The sequence below is a fragment of the Centruroides vittatus genome, unplaced genomic scaffold (genome assembly GCF_030686945.1).
Source record: "Centruroides vittatus isolate TY-2023 unplaced genomic scaffold, ASM3068694v2 contig_1114, whole genome shotgun sequence".
Classification (NCBI taxonomy): domain Eukaryota; kingdom Metazoa; phylum Arthropoda; class Arachnida; order Scorpiones; family Buthidae; genus Centruroides; species Centruroides vittatus.
The window spans coordinates 641,120-662,988 of NW_027120716.1; the positions used below are offsets into that span (position 1 = coordinate 641,120).

A 21,869-nucleotide genomic window follows, 5' to 3' on the forward strand; every position below is an offset into this window, starting at 1 on the left:
TTGTCTAATGACAATCATTGTCAATGTGATCCAATCACAGTATTAGATTTGTCATTGTAAGACAAATTAAGGAATAAGAAACCAAGAATAATGCTTGGATCTATATTCATGAATAATTACAAGGATCTAGATTAGATTCAATGTAGATTATTCATATTGATAGCCTAATACTTTATTATTAAGCTAACACAATTTAAAAAAAGAACTAAATTATTGTTTTACAGTAATTATTTTATTGTATTACATAATGAAGTGAAAAAGCATTAATCTTTTCATTTATAAACTTTTAATATGCAAGTATATACAAAATGTCTCATCATTTAAATTTGAGATAATGTTATTTTTCTTTAGAAGCCATATGTCTCATTAACAAACTAGTCAGTTTTTCTATCTTCTTAACATCTTGAGCATGTTCTGTAAGGTATTGAAGACACTATTAAAAAAAAATTCCAATTAGCAAGTGATGAGAATTATCAAATATAAATTACAAAATTTAATTCTATTAAATCTAAAATTAAATTTATCAAATTCAAATTAAACATTATCTTTATCCCAACAAATTATTTTCTAACAGATTTCACCATCAAAAGTTTTTCTTTTTTAAATATTCAATGTTTGAATTTTGTACATAGTTAATGAATTGTTAAATAGAGAATACAATCATCAAATTGTACCTTATACAATTTAGTGCTAGCTTCTCAAGTAGGTTAAAAATATTTTTAGCAAATAAATTTGACAGCTAACAATATTAATTTTATTTACATTTAAAATAATCTAGTTTGTATTTATTTTGATTAATTATTCAAAATCTCCAGTATTTAACATTACACACACAGTACTACATTTTTTCACTAACTATAGTGTAAAAAACACCTGCAAATCAGGGTTTCAAATAGCATGTTCAATATGGTATAATATAATTTTACTCTGTACTACATACAATACTGTACATTTGGAAACACAAAACTAAAATGTTATTCATTACAATAAAAACATAGGTAAAATGTTTTAAACACATTTCAATGTTTTTCTGATAATTGTAAATGGTTGCATAAATACTTAGGCATCATCTAGGACTAGTTGAAATGAACCACAAATTTACATGGAAGTTTGTTTTATGCAGTACCTGCTGATACACAACCTCTATGTAAAACAAGACCATGATGTACAGTGATACTTCGGTTTTCCTCAATAATCTGTCCTAAAACAATTGGCAAAATCTGAAACTGACAAAAACTGAGGCAATTATTTCCGTATGAATGAATATAAATTCATGTTAATTCGTTCTAGACACTCCAAAATACAGTCAAACCTGTTTTTATGCGCTCTTTTTATGTGCGATTTTTATTTGTGCGATTTTTTTAATGCGAATTTTTAATTTGTGCGGTATAGTTGGCGACTAGTCTCGTGCGATTCATCATGTCTTACGTTGACTTATTATAGCTAAATAAACTTATTATAGCATAAATGCACTTATTATAGTAATATTATTGCATGAATATGCGAAAAATGAAATAATTTACTTTTTAAGTCAACAAAACACCACCTGGACAAAAATATGTAAAACAGACGATAGACCAGACGATGCAGTCAAGTGCTGACATCTGTTGTCAATAAATTCTATTTCGTACGGTTTTGAGTTATTTTCTATGTGAGACTTTTTTTTATGCGGTCCCTGTTGACCGCATAAAAAAATATATTTTTTAATTGTGTCGCGAAAACTATTATTTACAGCCATTCATGAAGTTTCGTGAGATTTTTTTTGCGTTTTTTTTAATGCGGTCCCTATCCCCCGCATAAAAACAGGTTTGACTGTACATACAAAAACACAGTTTAGAGAGAATAAATATAGTGTTCAATACTAAAAACAATAAGAAATTAATATAAAATGAATATAAAAGACTAATGTAAAGAGTAAATGAACATTTAACATGGCATTTGAAGGACTGCTGGCTCTGGAAACTTTCTTTGGTCCCATGATGGAGCTAAAAGAAAGGGAAAGCATGGAATTGGGTAGACATGTGGGGTGACGCTCATAACGTTACACTGAGATGAGAAATGAGAAACAGCACAACGAGAAACAATGCCACACTGAGCAGGAAGACGCTTGGGTTGACCTTTGATTTTGCAAAATTAGCAGCGAGGTCACATGGGAATGCCGACAAAATCCAAGACAAAATTTTTGCAGAAAAAAATCGATGAAAACCAAAACCAATGATAACGGAAGTCTATGAAAACTATTACTCTTTTATTTTTTAGCACCTACCTAAACTGAAATGCTCTCTTATAATACAAAATTGGCATTTTATATAACATACTCAATTATAATATACAGTGGAACCTCACTTAATGAGCATAATTCGTTCCAGAGCTTACTCATAATGCAAAACACTCGTTAAGCAAAACAATTTTTCCCATAGAAATTAATGTAAAATACGATAATGCATTCCATGCCGAAAAAATGCTCAAATGTTTTATGTACAATGTTCATTCAAAAAAAAAAAATTGTACAATATACACTGTTAAGGAGTGTGAATCATCATCATCATCATCTTTTCTTCTAGAGCGGAATGAACCATCCTGGAATGAGAATTCGATTTACAGAAACAAAAAAAAAAAAAAAAAAAAAAAAATAACAGCTAATATGTTTAATAAACACTCCAAACGATATGCCAAATTCTTGGGTTATGTAAATGCTATAATTAAATAATAGAAATTAATTAATTTGACTAGAGGTAGGCAGTTATGTTTCCATCTTGTATTAAATTTAATAATTATAAATAGTTAAATTTTAATTCAGACATTTCTAAAATTTAATTTGGAATCTGTCATTAAATTTAATGACCCAAGAATTTGGCGTATCGTTTAGCATGTTTATTATATAACGAGCTATGGTTGTTGACGTTTGTAAATAATATGTGTGAACACAAGTTTGGAAAAATATGTGATCACAAGCGACACTAATATGCTAGCGGAAGGAGTGCTAAACACAGACTGATGGAGCATGCTGCATGCAAACAATTCAAGACTTCCCCTGTCCTCATCACTCATTATGCGAAATATCGCTCGTTAAGTGAGGTAAATCTTTACAATTTGTTTTGCTCGTTATGCGAAATAAGCAAGGTTCCACTGTACTTTACTAAACATAAGATATATATGTTTTTTATAAAAATAAACTATAACTTACATAAATAAATAAATTTAATTTTTTACTTAAAAACTATATCTTATTGTAGTCATTCATTATCCTGCATTTTTATTCATCTGCCAATATGGCAGACGAATAAAATTAATCTTCTATAATTTAATTAATTAAAAATAATAAAAAAAAAAGAGTGCTTTAATGGAGTATTAAACTTAATAAACAATATAAGAATTACTGTACTTTAATGCATATAACCTTAAGAAAATTGCTAGAATAGAAATAAAAGTTTTGCATAACTTGTACTACCATATAACTTGTGCCAACAACAGCTTCTCTATTGGCATCTATCTGAAATTTTAATTAAAAATTGGTTCTTAACTCACCCAATTGCACAATCCAACATCCTTTCAAATTAACACACTAAAAACCTTTTTTATATCCCAGTACAAATAGCTTTAGATAAAAACTAACATTTTCGACCAAAACTTGGTCTTCGTCACGCTATTGACCAGTATAAAATTCAAAACTGGAATTTGAACAATGTGTTTAAAAAAAATTCAAGTTTCGAATTTTATACTGGTCAATAGCGTGACGAAGACCAAGTTTTGGTTGAAACATTAGTTTTTATCTAAAGCTATTTGTACTGGGATATAAAAAAAGTTTTTAGTGTGTTGATTTATCCTTCCCAGGAATTGTGCGAGAAGCTGGTTTTATCCTTTCAAATTGTCTTTTAAAACAAATAACTTGTGGATTAGATGTACAAAAATATGGCAGTACTTTTGGCCAGCAACCCATCTTCAGATACTCTAAAAGAAAAGTTTGAACTGGAATACTGTTACTGTGATAACTGTGTAAACTATTTCAGAATATTTGAAGATGGATTGCTGGTTTACATAATATGAATATTGCTAACATTCTATCATTCAACACTGCAATAAGTATGGATTCACCTTCTTTGAACAAACTTGTAATTTATTGGCAACCTTAGTTCAACAAATTGGCAATGGTGTCACAGAGAATCTAATCTGTCAAACTTTTCTCTCATAACAAACCAATCAATGATGAAACTGGAATAATATGTTTGATCAAATTCCTACCACTCTTGAAAAAAACAAATGTTTACAAATCAGAACAATTTAAAAGTTGTATTCCAGTGCATCATGTAAACCAGGGGTCAGCAATGCAGTGCCACAGCACATTTCAGATGCACCTTCTAGAAACATAGTCATGCAAGTGCAAATATATATATTTGTAATTTTATTTAATTTGATTTTGTGTTATTTTATGTATGTACTTTTAATGGTCATTTTTTAGTTTTTATATGCATAATATTTATTTTATATAAATATACATATTTCAAAACAATTATTTTGTTTATTACAACATTGTGACTTTTTTCAAAAATTACACTATGCATTCTTGATGGTTTTTAAAATTTTTATTGCTTCCTTAGTAACAAAAAGGTTGCCGACCACTGATGTAAACCAATCTTAAAAATGGGTTCACACTTTGGCCCACCATAATAATCAGACTGATTCCATGTCACATTTCCAAAGCAATCATTGTCAGTTGTCCTAGTTGGACAACTGACAATGATTGGCCAACTTTGTGCACAGAACCACAAAATCCTTAATCTGCCACTGCATCTAGAAACTAAAAATTATGTGTTACAATTTTTAAAACTACTTACATGATTTTTATTGCCTAATGTCCTAGCTTTAAATATTACGTAGTATTTTCAGGTTATTCTATGGAAATATTTACAATATAAATGATAAAAATTGATTTTAAAAATTCATTTTATTTTTTTTAAATCTATAGATTTAAAAAATAAACTGAATTTTTAAAATCATCATCTTTTTTAAATAGCTTAAAAAATACTTTTAAGCTATTTTTTCTTACATAACATACTGTACATAAAAATGAAATAAAATTTTAACAAAAATTATCTTATTTTGATTATTTGTTAATTTTAAGAAACATTTTCTAATAATTTATTTGTAGAAAATTAGCTTATTAATCAAAATTTTAGCTTAAGCTAAAAAGCTAACTGATAATTAGTTAAGTGTAAAGAACACATTCCTGAAGTTTAATGCATTTTTATTTCTACAGGTATAACAATAAAACAAGTATAACAATAAATAATAATAAATTATCATCTTGGGAAATTTTCTATTATTTAAAAAGAAAAATAAAAAAAAAAAAATCTAAATCTTCTCCATTTGTACAATTTCCCCATGCTTTATCGTAACATGTATGTGTAATTACTATAATGAAACAAAAAGAAAACGAGTCTTACACTTAACAGTGTATACTCATTTAACATAATGGTTTCTCTCAAGATAGAAGTTTAAAATAAATGCTATAAATTGATTTTTTTTGTAAGCTATTGATTTCATTTTTTATAATAATGTTTTTTAATAATATGTCTACTAAAATTTTGATCTTAATGATGTCTTATTTCATAAAATTTATTGACCTTTACTTTAAATTCTGATTTAAATGTTAAATTTTACATAAATTTTCCTACATCTATTTATAATTAATGTTCTTAGTACTTACTACTTGATCATCTGTAATTTTTACAACTAATTTTCCATCACAATGGCGATATTTCATAATAAAACGTACCTGTAATAAATAAAATGAAAGTACTATTAATAAATTAAAGAATTCTATATAAAAAGTATTACACTAAATTTGAAAATAAACCAAATTATCTGAAGACATGATATAATCCACAAGAAGAGCTCTACAGCCTTGGCTACATATGCTTCAGACAACAAGTTTATAGAGAAATTGGATCAAGCATATATGATAAGGTCTGCTGTCTGTAGAGAATGGCTAAGAGAATTAAAAACCCTCAAGATCTTTAAAGTGGACAATAACAATTGCTACATCAATTTTAAAGAAGAAAAATGCACATCCAATTCCTGGCAAACACATTATAATTTAACTTTATTATTAATTACATCATCTGTTTATCAGCAATAAATTGATACATTTGAATTTGAATTATTCCTTGTTTGAATCAGATAGTTCCTATAAAGATCATAGATTGAAAATGTTAGTTTTCTAGTGAAATAACTAGAATTAACTACAGCTGGGCTGGATCAATGTATTGTGGAAGTGTCTTTCAGTTATTCAGTTGGTACATATTGATATTGCAAAATAATAAAACATTTTTAATTTTGAGATTAAATTGCATACATTTCTTTTCTGCAATGTTATATGGAAAGTCCTTATAACAATTCAGTGCTTTTCTAATGAATGACACACATAACAAGAGAATATTCAAAAATAATAATAATAATAAAAATAAACATAGTACATGACATCAGCTGAGTAGAGAGAAACTAGTTATATAGGGACTCTTCCTCCCCTTTTTAGTTATTCACTGTATCATATGACAATCAGTTTACATGATATATATATATATATATAGTGAAGAATTTTACACCTTTTAGTTGTTTTATTCATTTTAAGGTTTTATGTGTTTTTTAAAATGTATTTTAGCAAGTTTTACAGTTTTATCCCCTTTTTATCTTGTTGTTTTAAATACTTCATCATTCTAGCAGTCACATGTATTTAGTAATGTATTTTTTAATGATTACAGGTAAAGCATTATAATAAAATCTTATTTATTATATTTTACCTCTGCTAAAGACCATTTAATTCTTCAAGCCATTTGTCATCCTTACATGAGCAAAAAATTAAAAGGAATTTCATGCTCAAAAATACTTTCATGATTTATTCTGTTACATTATTTTTCTTACAATTATTTCCACTGTAATAGACAAATACAAAAATAATGTACAAGGGGTTTTTTTTCCAACTTCCACTAATGCATAAAAAAAAATTGAAAGCATGTGAGATAGGGACAGGGTGCACACTTAATAGTATATTCCCTCACCACTTAGCATTGTGCCAAGCTATTTTAGACATTTGCTACTTTGTGGTAAACATGTAAATATGATGCCGCCAATCCAGTCTCCTGCCAACTGTGAAGTATGAGCAGTAATTCGATTTCTACAGGCCGAAGGGCTGAATGGAGGTGAAATTCATCAAAGGATGTGTAATGTGTATGCTGAAAACCTCATGAACTATGGATGTGTGCGTGAATGGTGCAAGAAATTCAAACAAGGACATGACAACGTTTATGATGAGGGCAGTCAAGAGAGGAAGTGTGTGATGAATGATGATTTGGTGGACAAAATGGATCAATTGGTGCGAGAAAGGCATCGGTTCACGATTTCTGAGCTCAGTGAGGAGTTTCATCAAATTTCAAGGTCCACACTGTATACCACTGACTGGCATGGTTAAAGGTTGGCTGAATGGCCTGGTAGCAACATTCTTCGACATGGGGTACACAAAAGCTGATGTGACAGTATGATGTTTGCCTGTATCGACAAGGCAATTATGTGGAAAAATAGGTGAAGACAGTAACTACCTTCTGTAATAAAGTGGTTTTGTTCTTCATTCTTGTTTTTTTATTCTGAGTTGGTGGAGGTTGAAAAAAAATAACCCTTGTACCATATGTAACGGATGTTTTTAATTAAAGGTGTCAGTTAAAATACCTTCATGTTTTTGTGCATTAAGAGCTCTAGTTGTCTGCATCACTACTAGGGTTTCTCATTTCCCAGTCTTTTGCTTGTCCCGGGATTTCGTGAAAAAAGTGAACTGTTTCCCGGGATCCTGGGATATAATTAATTATTTTTAAGATATAAAAATATCTTGAAATTGAATGATATGATTATTTTTTATTTTTAAAAGTAATTTAATACATTCTGCAACCTCCAAAATCATAATATTAATGCTCTGTAAAATATATATTAAAATTACCTTTAAATTACATAGAAATTTTCACAAATAAAAAAATTTATTAAAGTTTGTTGAAAACTGCTTACAAAAAAGATGCCTTTGAATTGAGTTGAAAATTTAAAGAAAAAATGAACTTAGATCAAACTTCTAACTTAGAAGGTAATTTTCATTTTTTAAATAAAACATAATACAAAATATTCCTTCCTCGTGCATACCGGGGTGTATATAATAGATAAATAAAACTCACTTACTCGAGCCTGCAACCGGTGTGAAAAATAAATAAACAAATTTGAAGCAACAAATGTTTTCTGAACACCTTCTGTGTCCTTCCTCAGGTAAAATGGCTGGATTCTTTCTTCTATAACACCATTCCTAATTTTTTTCAAACCGAATTTGAACAATGATAGTTTGATTGTGTAATGTCCATTGCACAGTGCTGTATCCATCGTGTTCCCTATCGTTTGTTCCTTCGAATTTGTTTGTTTATTTTTCACACCAGTTACAGACTCGAGTAAGTGAGTTTTATTTATCTATAATATAAAAATTTACAATAATATTTTCTAAGATTTTGAAAACCAAAGATGGTCAATACTTTGATCACTCAATCTGGTTATTATTTTAATAATGAAAAGTCCCACTACTGAGAATGCCCTTTCCAATTCAATTGATGTTGGTGGAATCATCTTTCATGCATTTAAGAGAAGACAAACATTATGTGTTTTTCATCCGTAGCCTGGAAGATTTCTAGTTCATTTTCATGATGTGTTGCAGTACTTCTTTTGCTCTCAAGTATTCTTGATTTGTCTACCCTCGGCTGCTTTAATAGCAGGATCAAGCTTATATCCCAATAATTCAGCAGTTCGTTTGGCTTGAATAATCAGGTTTATGAAGAAAAACTTCATACTTGCAGACTTCGTACTCATTTCTATCTCTGCACAATTTGCACAACCTGGCATAATGCAGTTATTGAAGCTACTGGGCATAGTTAAAATTAAGACAGCATTGGCACAATTATTTAAGATATTACATGTTCTGACAAGTAAAGAATTTTCAGAGTCCTGCCACAAATACATATTAATTTTTGACAATCTGTTAGATGTCATAACAATAAAAAATTTAAAAAACTAATAAGCAGGCTTATAATTAATAAATACAAATGTATTCTGACAATTTATGGATTAATTATACTTTCTATTTGCAAAATTTTCTCAACTTCATCACAAAATAAGAAAAAAGTGAACTCTTAAGAAATTTGCAGGATTTCTTGAGATGAGAAGAATTTCCCAAGTTAAAAAAACAGCCGGAATCTCATTTGATAAACTCTAATCACTACAGACACATATGCTCTTGCACCAAAGTTTGGAATTGAGCAACATTATATGCTACTCATCCTTTTTTTTATCTTTGAAGATTGTATATAAAAAGGGTTTCCATGGGTAGTCTTGAGTGATTTACCATTGAACTTATGGTTCATACTTTGGAATGTGTAGTTATTCCTACATTCAGTGACTAAATCCTATTATATAGAAGATATATTGACAACATCGCATGGTACAGAAAGCTGAACAATCAAGATTCCTTCAACAGAATGAATGACAACACACATGAATTAAAATTTAGTGTTGACCAAGAAAGTGATCATAAAGTCTATTTTCTGGCTATTGCAATCACTTAACTGGAGATCAAATAAGTACAAGTATATTAAGAATATTGAATATTCTCCCAGTATTCAACCCTCTGTATATTCCTATCAACTCTCACAACCAAAATGGCAATAAAATTTCAGCATTCCAAGCATTTATTAAACATGCATTCTTCCATTGTTCATCTGTTTTTGACAGGATGAAAAAGCTTGAGTAGGTTAAGTCTATAGTTAATAAGCATGGATATTTGGCCAAAATGATTGACATTCTTGTTAGTAGGTATTCATCACCTGAGTATAAGCCCATGAAGACCTTCAAGAATTATTGCAAGGATTACAATAAATAGGCAACACTTATCAGCAAATCACTGAAGAAAAAATGATTCAACTAGCAATTTTATTGCAGAAACCCAACTGTCTTCATATCGTTAAGAAATGATAAAGAACAAAATACAGAGAAGGAAAAGAGATGTTTACCAGCTTACCAGAACGCATAGGGTTATGAGGTGGCTAAGCCCTTCAACTTAGTCAGCGGTTCCCTTATGCAGTATATATAATATGCATTTGCTTCCATTCCATAAACTTTGGCAACTGTTATCTTTTTTACACTTGGACTATAGCTAATAGGCCTGCCTAGTGCTGACTGGAGAAAAAGAAAAACACCAGTCACAATTTGTCCAGCTTGTCCTTTCGTTACCCAATGATTTATTCCTGGTCACAGAATTGGTGTTTACATGATTCCAGTGTTAGACAGCAGATTTGGTACAGCTACACAGTCAACTGGATGATAGGAAGTGAGCAATGGTCATCTGGGCAACAAAATAATAGATCAAAATAGCCAAAATAAGAAATTTTCATTGTTTACTTTATTAAAATCACCATTCTCTTCTATTGACCTACTACCCACTACACTTAAATAATATTTTATTTCAAAAAAGAAAGTCTAATTAAGACCAAAGATTTTCACTCCCCATGAAACAATAAAACCTGTAACAAATTTACAAAACAAAAAAAAATGAAAATCATAAAAAAACATTAAAACAATAAGACAATCCCATGAATGAAATTAAATAATCTAAAAGTTATAAAGCATGCATTTACAAGTATTTTTGAATCATGTAAAATTTTTACAACCTATATATTCAACATTACTTATTTTGTGTGAAATATACTAGAAATAAGAGCGAGGTTGAGGCTAAAGTTTTAAACATAAAAACATGTACATCAGACGTTCAGCACCACTTTCCTGTAAGCCTAGAAGTTTGACAATGGCATTTTGAATGTCAAGTATGATTCCATTGACCTTCCAAACACCATTGTCAAACATTCTAGGCTTACAGGAAAGTGGCGCTGAATGTCCGACGTACACGTTTTCGCATTTAAAACTTCAGCCTCAACCTCACTAAGATCTTTGCAAAACAGATCAATCTAAAAAAACAGAGGGAGGATGTAAAAATATGATAAATTATGTAAATTCCACTGGGGTATTTTTAGGTGAAGCCAATCGAACTGTACATAACCATTAAAATATTTATGGTATAACAGTTGATCAAAGTATTTAATGCATTCTTTAAAAGAAGGAATACCCAGTCTAGGCCTGGTAACATTCAAATGATAGGTAACAGGAATAATTATTTTTGAGAAAGGAGTTAAAAAATTCAGCTAGTATGGCTAAAAATGGAGAGCCCATTGATACTCCTTGTTTTTGAAGGTAAATTTAGGAGTTAAAAAACAATATAACCATAAAATCTGAAAAATTCCGTTTATAATTAAATTTATTTTTATTGTGAAGAATTAAAAATTGTATAGAAGTTACATTGAAATTTCTCATGCAAAAATGTGTCAGCTAGTTAATTTCATTTATATTGTATTTTAAAATTTGTAGAATCATTTGAGAGAGAGATGGTTAAAAAGGCAATTCTGAAACTAATTTAAAAATAAAAAAGTAGAATTGCACAATATTAAAATAAAGAAAAAATATAGTTTAAAATTCATTTGTTAATATTATTTTGTAATTAACAAACATATTTACACATGTTACACGCACAAATATTATACACAAAAAAGTATACGAAATTCAAAACATTTTTATTTTATTACTTCATATTATGTGCAATACCATGTAAATACTCTATCATATTTTCCCTATTGTAATTTGAAACTTTTCTCAATTATTTTTAGTTTCAGCTTCATCGTGACATTATGTTCATGATGTTGAAAATCTGCATAACATTGCTCTTTCATAAGTAACATCATATGTTTTTTGAATTTTCTGTAGTACATTTATTAAAAAAAATTCATAAATTTGGATGACTCATAATTTATATTTATATATATTTTATCAATATTTACAAAAAAAAAATCTTTCAAATTGTATGACAAACTTAATTTTTGCAAAGCATGCAAACATTTTTAATCTTCTATCACCCAAATGATGATTGTCCAATCAGCCATAGTAAGTTGACTATCACAGCTGTTGTGTACTCCTTTGAAGTATCCAGTATCTGGGTTTAAGCAATTTCACACTTCAACCGACTGAACCAATTGGACAGATTCTGAGTTGTGTTACCATGACAACAGCAGTAGGTTAACCAAAGTAGTTTCAGTTGGATAAATTTAAAAAGCTAAATATGTGTAATTGTGTTGAAGCAGTTGGTAAGCTACAGCCAATCAGACTTTAGATTTATGAAAACCTACATAATGAGAAAAGATGGCAAAAAATAGACTTTCCAGAAGAATTGATAAACAAAGTAAGATGATAATCTTACTTTGAATTTGAATTTGTGAATTTGAATTACTTTGAATACATCCATGAATTTATAATCTTAGTTGATTGGATTACAAAGATATTTTAAAAAATTAAAAAACTTACAATGATTGACTGGTATTTTGATTTATAATACTCATTCTGATTGGTCAATGAATTGGTCACTAATATAATCATATTCAATACAAATGGTTACGCTTCTAGTTGATCTGACCTATGTAGTCAGTCATAGTGTGAAATTGCTCTTACATGTCTAAACATCTTAATTAGTATCTAAAGGAAAACAGATAGAAAACTTTTGTTTAAGTATGTCATATGGCATTATGACATTTACAACACTGTAGCAGCAAAAAGAAATGCGGCATTTATTTCCTAATGTGTAAAAACTCTTATTAATCACACCTCGACACAACCATTAAAAATGCAGCCTTTTTAATCACTTTTCTAACATTTTCGGCTAGTTTTAATGGCCTTCCTCAGGAACCGAAAAATTGAATTATTCCGATTTCTATAACATTTGTTTTGGAACTTTGGTTACTTGTACCAATATACACATAAACAATACATACATATAATACCTGAATAAATAACTAAATAAATAAAATAAATAAGTAAATAAATACATAAATACATTAACACAACTGCTAATATAGAGAAGGCCACCATTTTGCCTGCTTCTTTAACTGTTCTTCCCTTTTTTATAATAGAATATTCATATTATGCCCCCTGAATAAAAAGGCTGCATTTTTAAAGGTTTTTGTGTCGAAGTGTGAGTATTAATTGAGTGCAATTAGAGAAGAGAGTAAAATTCTTATTGAAATGCACTATTGGCATACACTATTCATATTAATATTATTATATTTCATTCTTATGTCTATTATTTTGTATTTATTTTTAATTTTTTTATCAATTACATTTAACTTTTTAAGAATTCTTCAGTAATCGCAAATTAATGCTTATTTTAAAATCCAATCAAACATCCTCATGTGAGGTCTGTACCATATGTTTGAACTTGAAGATGAGTTGTTATGCTTGTTTGTTAAAAATTTTATTGTTGGATAAAGGTGTTTTGTTTTTTTACATTACCATAAAAACTTTTCATATTTTCATTAATTCAGTTCTTGGTGGCAATTATACCATTACTTTATTTCAAAACAGTGATTAGGAAATTAGTTTATATAAAATTTAAATTGCATAATCTTAAAACATCAATTAAAAGAAATATATTATTAAAGAATTATAATTGGTAGACATGACTCACTCTCATTGGATCTGCCAAGTAAAGTCTTTCGGCAGCTTTAGCAAAATCTTCCCACGAAGTTAAATAAGTCATACTTTAAAAAATGATTTGTATTAATTAAATATTTTTTAAACTTATCTCCATGCGAAGCTGCGACTCGTTTACCGAACGAAACGTCGAAGTCACATTTCATTTACTCTCACACTCAAATCAACGTATCAACGTAAATGTCAAATAATATTAAAGTTAACTTTACGTCGATTAAGATAAATAAAGAGAATTTTAATTAACGAATTTAAATAATAAAATTAACTGTAAATTGTTCATTTTATAAACATTAGAGGAGGAGTTCGTTTACTCTCGTCGTCATCCGCTCTCATTTCGCTACTCGGAACACGGTCCGTCCATTGCAGACGGAAATAAGCACGAAATGATCCTGGATCGGTAGAGTGTTGTCTAGTCAGTTTGATGAATGTAAATGATATTAGAAAGACAACGACCGGAGACATGAGGCAAGTTATCTTTCATCTTTCGAATCGGTATCGGTTAAAACTGTATATTATGCATAAAAAGAAAATATTGATCGATTTCACTAGCGAGGTTGCAGCCGAAGTTTTCATCCGTAAAACGTGAACGTCGAATGTTGAGCACGGCTTACAAGATAGCGACGCTCAACGTTCGACGTTCACGTTTTACGGTTGAAAACTTCGGCCGCAACCTCACTATTGTCTAATACAAAATAGTTGTAAGAGTACAGAAATCAAAATAACTTTAGATTAAAGCAATAATATTCTTTCCAGTTTTCTGTAGGTTCAATATTTTGATCTATTTAATCTGTTCAAAGATGTTTATTTAAAGAATATATTTGTTATTTTAAGATTTAATATAAACATTACCTGTATATGATCTGTTAGCATGCATTAATTTATATAAAATAATTTACTTTATATAAATTATAAATGTATATAATATAAATAAATTTGAAAATTTAATGAGTAGAATTTTTCTTATTTAATATTTAATTAGTCTGGAAAAATATTTAATTTTATTAGCATGTTAATTATATTGGTTAATATTTAATTCGGTTCGGTTGATTTTGTTTTTGGGTCATGACCCGTTCCGAGAGACATTATAAATTACAAAACAAAATTAGTTTTTGATGTTAACGGTAATGATGATTTGCTTATTTTAACATTTAATACATTTGATCTTATATGTTCATTTTTCAAGTTTTTAAAAAAAAGATTTTAATTTATGTAATAGATTGACAATTTGTATTCTGATTCATTAATTGTGAATATCTCATTCAGATGAATTAGATATTCATGATTAAAGTTTACAAAGTACTGAATGGCACATTTTGGGTACTACAGAAATCCTTAGACTAATTTTTTTTTAGCTATTTAAAAAATTTTTATGAACCAAAATAAATTGCCTAATTTATTAATTTTAATATATGTTAGCAAATTAATTTTAATAATGTCAGATTACTGTTGAATTTGTATCTAATTCAATAAATTCATATAAAATGTGAATATATGCATTTCTTTTTATCTTTCACATTAAGTTTAGTTTACTGATTTGTGAATACATTTTTGTCAAATCTATAGAACTGTATAAATTTTAAAAACCAACAAAGTAAATATGTAGCATGAATCAAAGATACAATAAAGAAAAGACCAAAAAGAAATGCATGTATTTGTATAAATTATTTCATGTCAATAAATTGTTAATCAATTTCCAGTTGTATCAGCATAAATTAAAATGGTATAACTGCATATAGTGAATTGTTTGTTAAACAGCTGAGTAGGTGGTATGAAGAGATCATTATATTAATCTGTTAACACCTTTAGCTGTTAGAAATTTAATAAAGACTTAAAGTTTATCATTAATCAAGATGTAAGTGTTTATCTGCTTTTTGATTTGATAATGATGGATTGAAAATTATTCTGTTTAACTTTGAGATAAAATAGAAAGAGCAAAGAAGGGAATTTTTTAGAAAATTATGTTACCTGTTATTTGAATTAAAAAAACGAAAGAGCTAAACTGGAAAACAAAGCAATTGTTTTTCTTGGAAGAAAAAGGTGTGTATGTGTTTGTATGTATATAACTATACACATAAGTAAACAGGACGACAGGTGAAGCAGGAGTTGTGGGTTTAAGTTCTTCTCTGGGACAACTTTAAATTAAATTAATTTATCTAATTATTAAAATTAGCACAAGGTAGTGGCATAACTGTCTACCTGTGGTCAAATTACAATGCCCATTACTTCTAATCATTAAATTAATCTATTTATAGCTATTTACAAAAACTAATCTGGCAGTTTGTTTGGCTTATATATATTTCAGATTAATGTATATAGGCTACAGTGTATATATATATGTACCATGCCAGGGTTATAGTGATAGATGGCTGACTATTGTGGTGGATGGATGGCTATTGACAGTGGCATGTTATCTTATGGGCAAAAAGAGCAATTGCATAGGGCCTCCTGTTCGTGGGGTAAACCAATCTTTTATAAGAAAATATTTCCCCAGAGAAAAATATCTGAAGTTAACACTGTACATGGAGCCCCTTAATCTGAATTCACTTGGGTCCTGTAAAGCTGTAATGCACCACTGGTATTTGGTCATCCTCATTTGGCATAGCAAGTAACTAGTATAGTTATACATTTGGCTCTGTTTGAATTTCATTGAAGGAACCAATACTGCTAGATTTTTTAAAAGAATGATTTTAGAAAAATTTAACAGTATTTGTTTTTTATTTAAAAAATTATAGTGTGGAATAGATTGATAGAATAGCTTAATGGGTAAAGCATTATTTTAATAAAGATTATTTGGGGAAAAAAGAAAACAAAAATTTGCAACTAAAAATGAGTGAATTTTAGAAATTTAGTACTTATCTGTTATCTAATGAAGAAGTGTTTTCTATTCACTCATGTATGTTAAATTGTTGATGAATTTTGATTGTAATAAACAACAGTTTGATATCATCATTTCAATTTTAATCTCTTCAGTTACTTGATTTAAAAATGAATAAATTTGATTTTTTTATATTCTTAATTTTTCACAACAAAAAACACTGAAACATTACATATTTATTTAATTGAGACTATTTTATTTTATTGTTAATGTTGTTGAAATACATCGAAAATTAAACTTTTTCTATTAATATATAAATGACAAATGTACTGATTAATTTTCATGTGATAGAAAAAGTCATTATGATAAAACATAGCAGTTAGATATTTTATTACTTTTAATGGTCATCTCCTGCTAAAGAATAACTTTAATTTAGTCAATAATATTGTTCTTGCCACGGATTTTGTAATTTGTGAATGAACCTACGGATATATCAGCCAATCGGCTGATCCATACCAGTTTTCAAAAATTGTTGATTGATTGATGTCAAGCAAGAGTTCAAGTCTTGAATATTTGTATGTGTTGGACTTACTGCAAATTTCTCAAGTTCTGTTTCTTCTCTTTTGTTTTGTTGTTTGGACATTAATTTGTTAATTCTCAATTGTTAATTTGAGAATTTAATAAACTATATAACAAATGAACTTCTTAGGAAATATTGGAGGAAATATAATTCATCACACAAAACCTTTGAAACTCCAGTGATATGTATTTACAAAAAAGCAAATGGTATAAACTATAATGTTATAACGTTAATAAACTATATTTTATCTTGTAACAATATGTTTTATGTATTATTTGGTTGGATGGCTGAAGTGGTTCAGACATCAGTCTATCTCTCTGGGGATCTGGGATTTTTCAGGGAGCGATCTATCCTGGATATGTCAGGATATATCCCTCACCATCTGACTGTCTCATTGTGACTCTGGATGAATCCACAACAGGCATGAGAAAAGACACTTTATGCCTGCTTGTTGCAGAAGTTGCAGAGTAAAAAAAATATTAGTAGGTATGCTACACACTGCTGGCCAAACATTTTTAGAACACTTATATCTCAAGAACAAGTTATTTTGTGACAATTTTTTTGGATTGTGAGTTAATTTATTATTATAAGTAAGTTGACATAATTTCAAAGTGAAATGTGTTGGAATCAGATATTTATTCCATTTTTTTAAAATATCAAGTGGACAGAAGTTTTTAGAACAGTTTTTCTTTCCTAAAGAAATAGAAAATTATGCATACTAACTTAACAATTAATAACTTGTTGCACTGCTTTTTTTCTCTGCAACATTTAACAACCTAGAAGGATATATTTGTGAGCACTATCTTGGCCTTCTTTATTGCTAGACTTATTACACCATCACCGGATGCATGACCATCCTTAGAAAATCCTGTTAACATCCTGTTAATATTGCAGCAAACACCTGGAATTTTGATCTATAATCAATGATTTTTCATCGGTATTTTACAAAACATTGTGATTTTATTGTACTTTTTGTAAAGTGGTAGCATCAATTTCATAATTATGTAAGTTGAATTACAACATTAAATTTTTATTGTCAATATAATCTAGCTTGCATGTTTTTTCTTAAAATAGTTATATTACAACAAGCTGATGAGGGACTTAACATCCAAAATGCATTCTTTTTGGAAAAATAGTGATTTTATAAGGCTGGTATTGTGTCCAGTGATGGTGTAATCAGTTTAGTAATAAAGAAGGCCAACATAGTGCTCACAAATATATACGAAGACTAGACAAGAAGCATATCATAGTAGTAACCTAGAAGGAATTGATCTATAAAGCTTTACAATAACATTTGCATTGAAATTATCAGAACGATGGTAAATGTACAGTATACTTTAACTCTTTTTGAGAATTAAACTGTCCATGTTCATAAATTTTCTGTTCTATTAAATGCCAAACATTTTCTATAATGTCCAAGTCAGGACTAGGAGCTGGTCAATTAATTATGGAAACTCTATTTTCTTTGATAGTAATACCTAACTACGGATTGTAGCATTATCTTGCTGACAAAGCCATTTCTCTGTGGAAAAAATTTTCACAAAAAATTAGGAATGTTGTTTTCAGATCATTCAGATACTTTATGGCATTATACTTTTCTTCAATGAATTTGATTATCAATTTTTCTTAATTATTTATGGTACTCAGAATCATTATGGAGCCACTTCTTTACTGGCATTTTTTACAATGAGATCCTACTATAATTCTTGCATTTTTATTAAAATAAGAATTGGTATTATCTAGACCAGGGTTGTCCAATCTTTTTTTCTAATGGGCCAAATTAGAAATGTATGTATATTCAGCAGGCCACATAGGTACCTTATATAAATATATTTTTTATAAAGTTCAAAATGTGAATATAAAATTTTAATAAATATATATAATTACAAAAAATACTGTATTATTTATTGACAGTAAAAAAAATTATACTCACACAAAATAAAAATAAATTCAATGCGATTTTTGACATTGCATTCCTTTTATAATAATGTCAATATTTGCTTTTATGGTACTAGTCTTAATTGTAAGAATGTTAGTTAAATGGGAATCACTCAACCTATTTCTTTTAGCAGTTTTGATGTTTTTCATGCACGAAAAGAATTGTTCACAACAGTATGTACTACCCCACATGAATAACAGTTTTCTAAATAAAACAATTTTCTAGCACCAATTGTGACATCAAAGTGTATCCAGTGAAACAAGAATAATTTTTACAACATAATTTACCAAAGTAAATGAAAATGTACCTAAAAAATGTAGGTGTAATGGACTGCATAAAAATATTAAGTGAGGTGCAGATTGGACATTCCTGATCTAGACCCTCCAAATGAAAAAGTTTTCATCACTAAATATAATTAAATTAAAATTGGAATGTTCTCTGATATGTTTTTTGAAAATTTAAGACATTGATATTTATGGTTATTTATCAATGGAAGGTCCTTCCTCATTTTTTCATAAAAGTTTTTGTCAGCCATAGATTGGCAAGTAGAACACTGGGAAGCTTTCTAATGTAAGTTTTCTTTGATACTTTGACTGGTGACATGGTCTCTTACTACTTCATTACAGACATGAGGTATCTGCAGAAAATCTTTTGCTGTATTTCTCCCAAAAAAGTCATTTCAAAACAAAAAGTATTTAATTCAAAGCGAATAAATATATCTTATAATAACAAAAGCAAAGAAATTAACATTAAATAAAACAGAATAAACAAAGAGTCCATTAAATTTAAATTTGAACATACCTCACTTTGGAATTTTGCCAACTAACTTATAATAAATAAACTAACATGTATCTCAAAAAAATAAATTGTTCTTGAGATACAAGTGTTCTAAAAACTTTTGGCCAGCAATGCATATATTTATATGGAATTCAAAACTTATTTTGTTATTAATTATCATCATTATTTATATGAACAATTACATCATACAATGTTATTACTGTCAAAACATTGTTGATGATTACTGATCTGATAAAAATCATAAATAATATAGTGAATGAGACTAAGTACATTATCGATGATCAATGGGATGATTTTCACACCAAATACTGTATAATAAAATGGAGAAAACACTGAGATCAGTGTTATATGTACATTTTCTTATTGCAGCACTTTTGATGAACCTATAGTTGTTGTCATCATCAGGCGAATACAGAAATTTAATAAAAATGAAACGGAGATAATCTGATGAAGAACAGAATGCTTAAAATTTAAATTAAAACTTTTGTCAAAACTGTTAAGAACACGTAACAAATATTCAAATGTGACATTAAACAGAATGTGCTCAGCAAATAATTAATTTATCACACTATACCTTTTGCGTTGCCGAGATAGCATCCTCCAGTATACATATAGTGTAAGCCTGGAACCATGCATGCGACGCTTCGCATATCACGGAGCTTACTGCTCGTTCAATTTCAAACACAGTTGAATAATTTATCACACTATACCTTTTGCGTTGCCGAGATAGTTTCATTGAAAAACTAACGTTTTTGGCCTACTCTATAAGCCATCCTCAGGCTTACCAACAGAAATGGAACATTGGCATTCCATTTAATAGAATACATATGTTCAAAAATTCGGAACATTGACAACAGAAAAAAAAACAAGAAAATAACTGAAAAAATAATATATACAAATATAAATATACAATAAAGTCAGACATAGTAATAGAAATAAAAAATAAAAATAAATCCACTAGTAATACTTTATATAAACATAATAGTAAATTGTTAAGGAATAATTGATGAAACATGTAACTATAAACTAAGGCAAGACTACGAGTTCGTGTTAAATTTTTTGACTATAAATTTCCACGCTGTTGGTAGGCCATCTGCATCCCTTGCATTAATGCATGCCTCTTCCAGTTTGCTTTTGTAAATTTCAATTTTTTCAACGGTGTTTGCTAACGTTGGGAACCGCAAGGGATTGACAATAACCGCTTCATTCCACTTTATTATCGAGCCTTGGGTCTGCGCGAACTGCGAAAGTACCATTGAGTTGGAGCCTTTTCTGACGTCATACTTGTGTTCTTTACGTCTTACCCCCAAGTTTCTTGTTGTGACCCCGATGTAGTCTTTTTTGATTCCTAGTTGTGTGTTCTCATAAGGAATTTTGTATACTCCTGCTTTTTTTTCCTTTTTAATGTGATCTTTATCATTTCTTAAAATTGTATACAGGTTCAGAGCTCTTTTTAGATCCATTCTTGCCTCTGCAGTTTGCAATTTCTTTCATAATGCCTAGGCAATTGGTACTTTCGCAGTTCGCGCAGACCCAAGGCTCGATAATAAAGTGGAATGAAGCGGTTATTGTCAATCCCTTGCGGTTCCCAACGTTAGCAAACACCGTTGAAAAAATTGAAATTTACAAAAGCAAACTGGAAGAGGCATGCATTAATGCAAGGGATGCAGATGGCCTACCAACAGCGTGGAAATTTATAGTCAAAAAATTTAACACGAACTCGTAGTCTTGCCTTAGTTTATAGTTACATGTTTCATCAATTATTCCTTAACAATTTACTATTATGTTTATATAAAGTATTACTAGTGGATTTATTTTTATTTTTTATTTCTATTACTATGTCTGATTTTATTGTATATTTATATTTGTATATATTATTTTTTCAGTTATTTTCTTGTTCTTTTTTCTGTTGTCAATGTTCCGAATTTTTGAACATATGTATTCTATTTAATGGAATGCCAATGTTCCATTTCTGTTGGTAAGCCTGAGGATGGCTTATAGAGTAGGCCAAAAACGTTAGTTTTTCAATGAAACTATCTCGGCAACGCAAAAGGTATAGTGTGATAAATTATTCA

General features: G+C 29.0%; 2 protein-coding genes across 2 annotated transcripts in view; one reads left to right on the forward strand and one right to left on the reverse strand.

Annotated features, from left to right (window-relative positions):
- Positions 1-269: 269 nt before the first annotated feature.
- Positions 270-13,797, reverse strand: Srp9 (signal recognition particle 9). The gene is made up of 3 exons (XM_067273285.1): positions 13,637-13,797; positions 5,708-5,776; positions 270-433 (listed from the first exon to the last, which is right to left on the reverse strand). Exons 1-3 carry the CDS (start codon positions 13,706-13,708, stop codon positions 338-340), a joined length of 237 nt encoding a protein of 78 aa, XP_067129386.1. The 5' UTR covers positions 13,709-13,797; the 3' UTR covers positions 270-337.
- A 190-nt stretch (positions 13,798-13,987) lies between these two features.
- LOC136977654 (vasodilator-stimulated phosphoprotein-like) overlaps positions 13,988-21,869 on the forward strand; it is a 66,695-nt gene continuing 58,813 nt past the window's right edge. Inside the window, exon 1 of the mRNA XM_067273191.1 lies at positions 13,988-14,131. Within this exon, the coding sequence (XP_067129292.1) occupies positions 14,084-14,131 (48 nt within the window). The 5' untranslated portion in view covers positions 13,988-14,083. The remainder of the gene's footprint in view (positions 14,132-21,869) is intronic.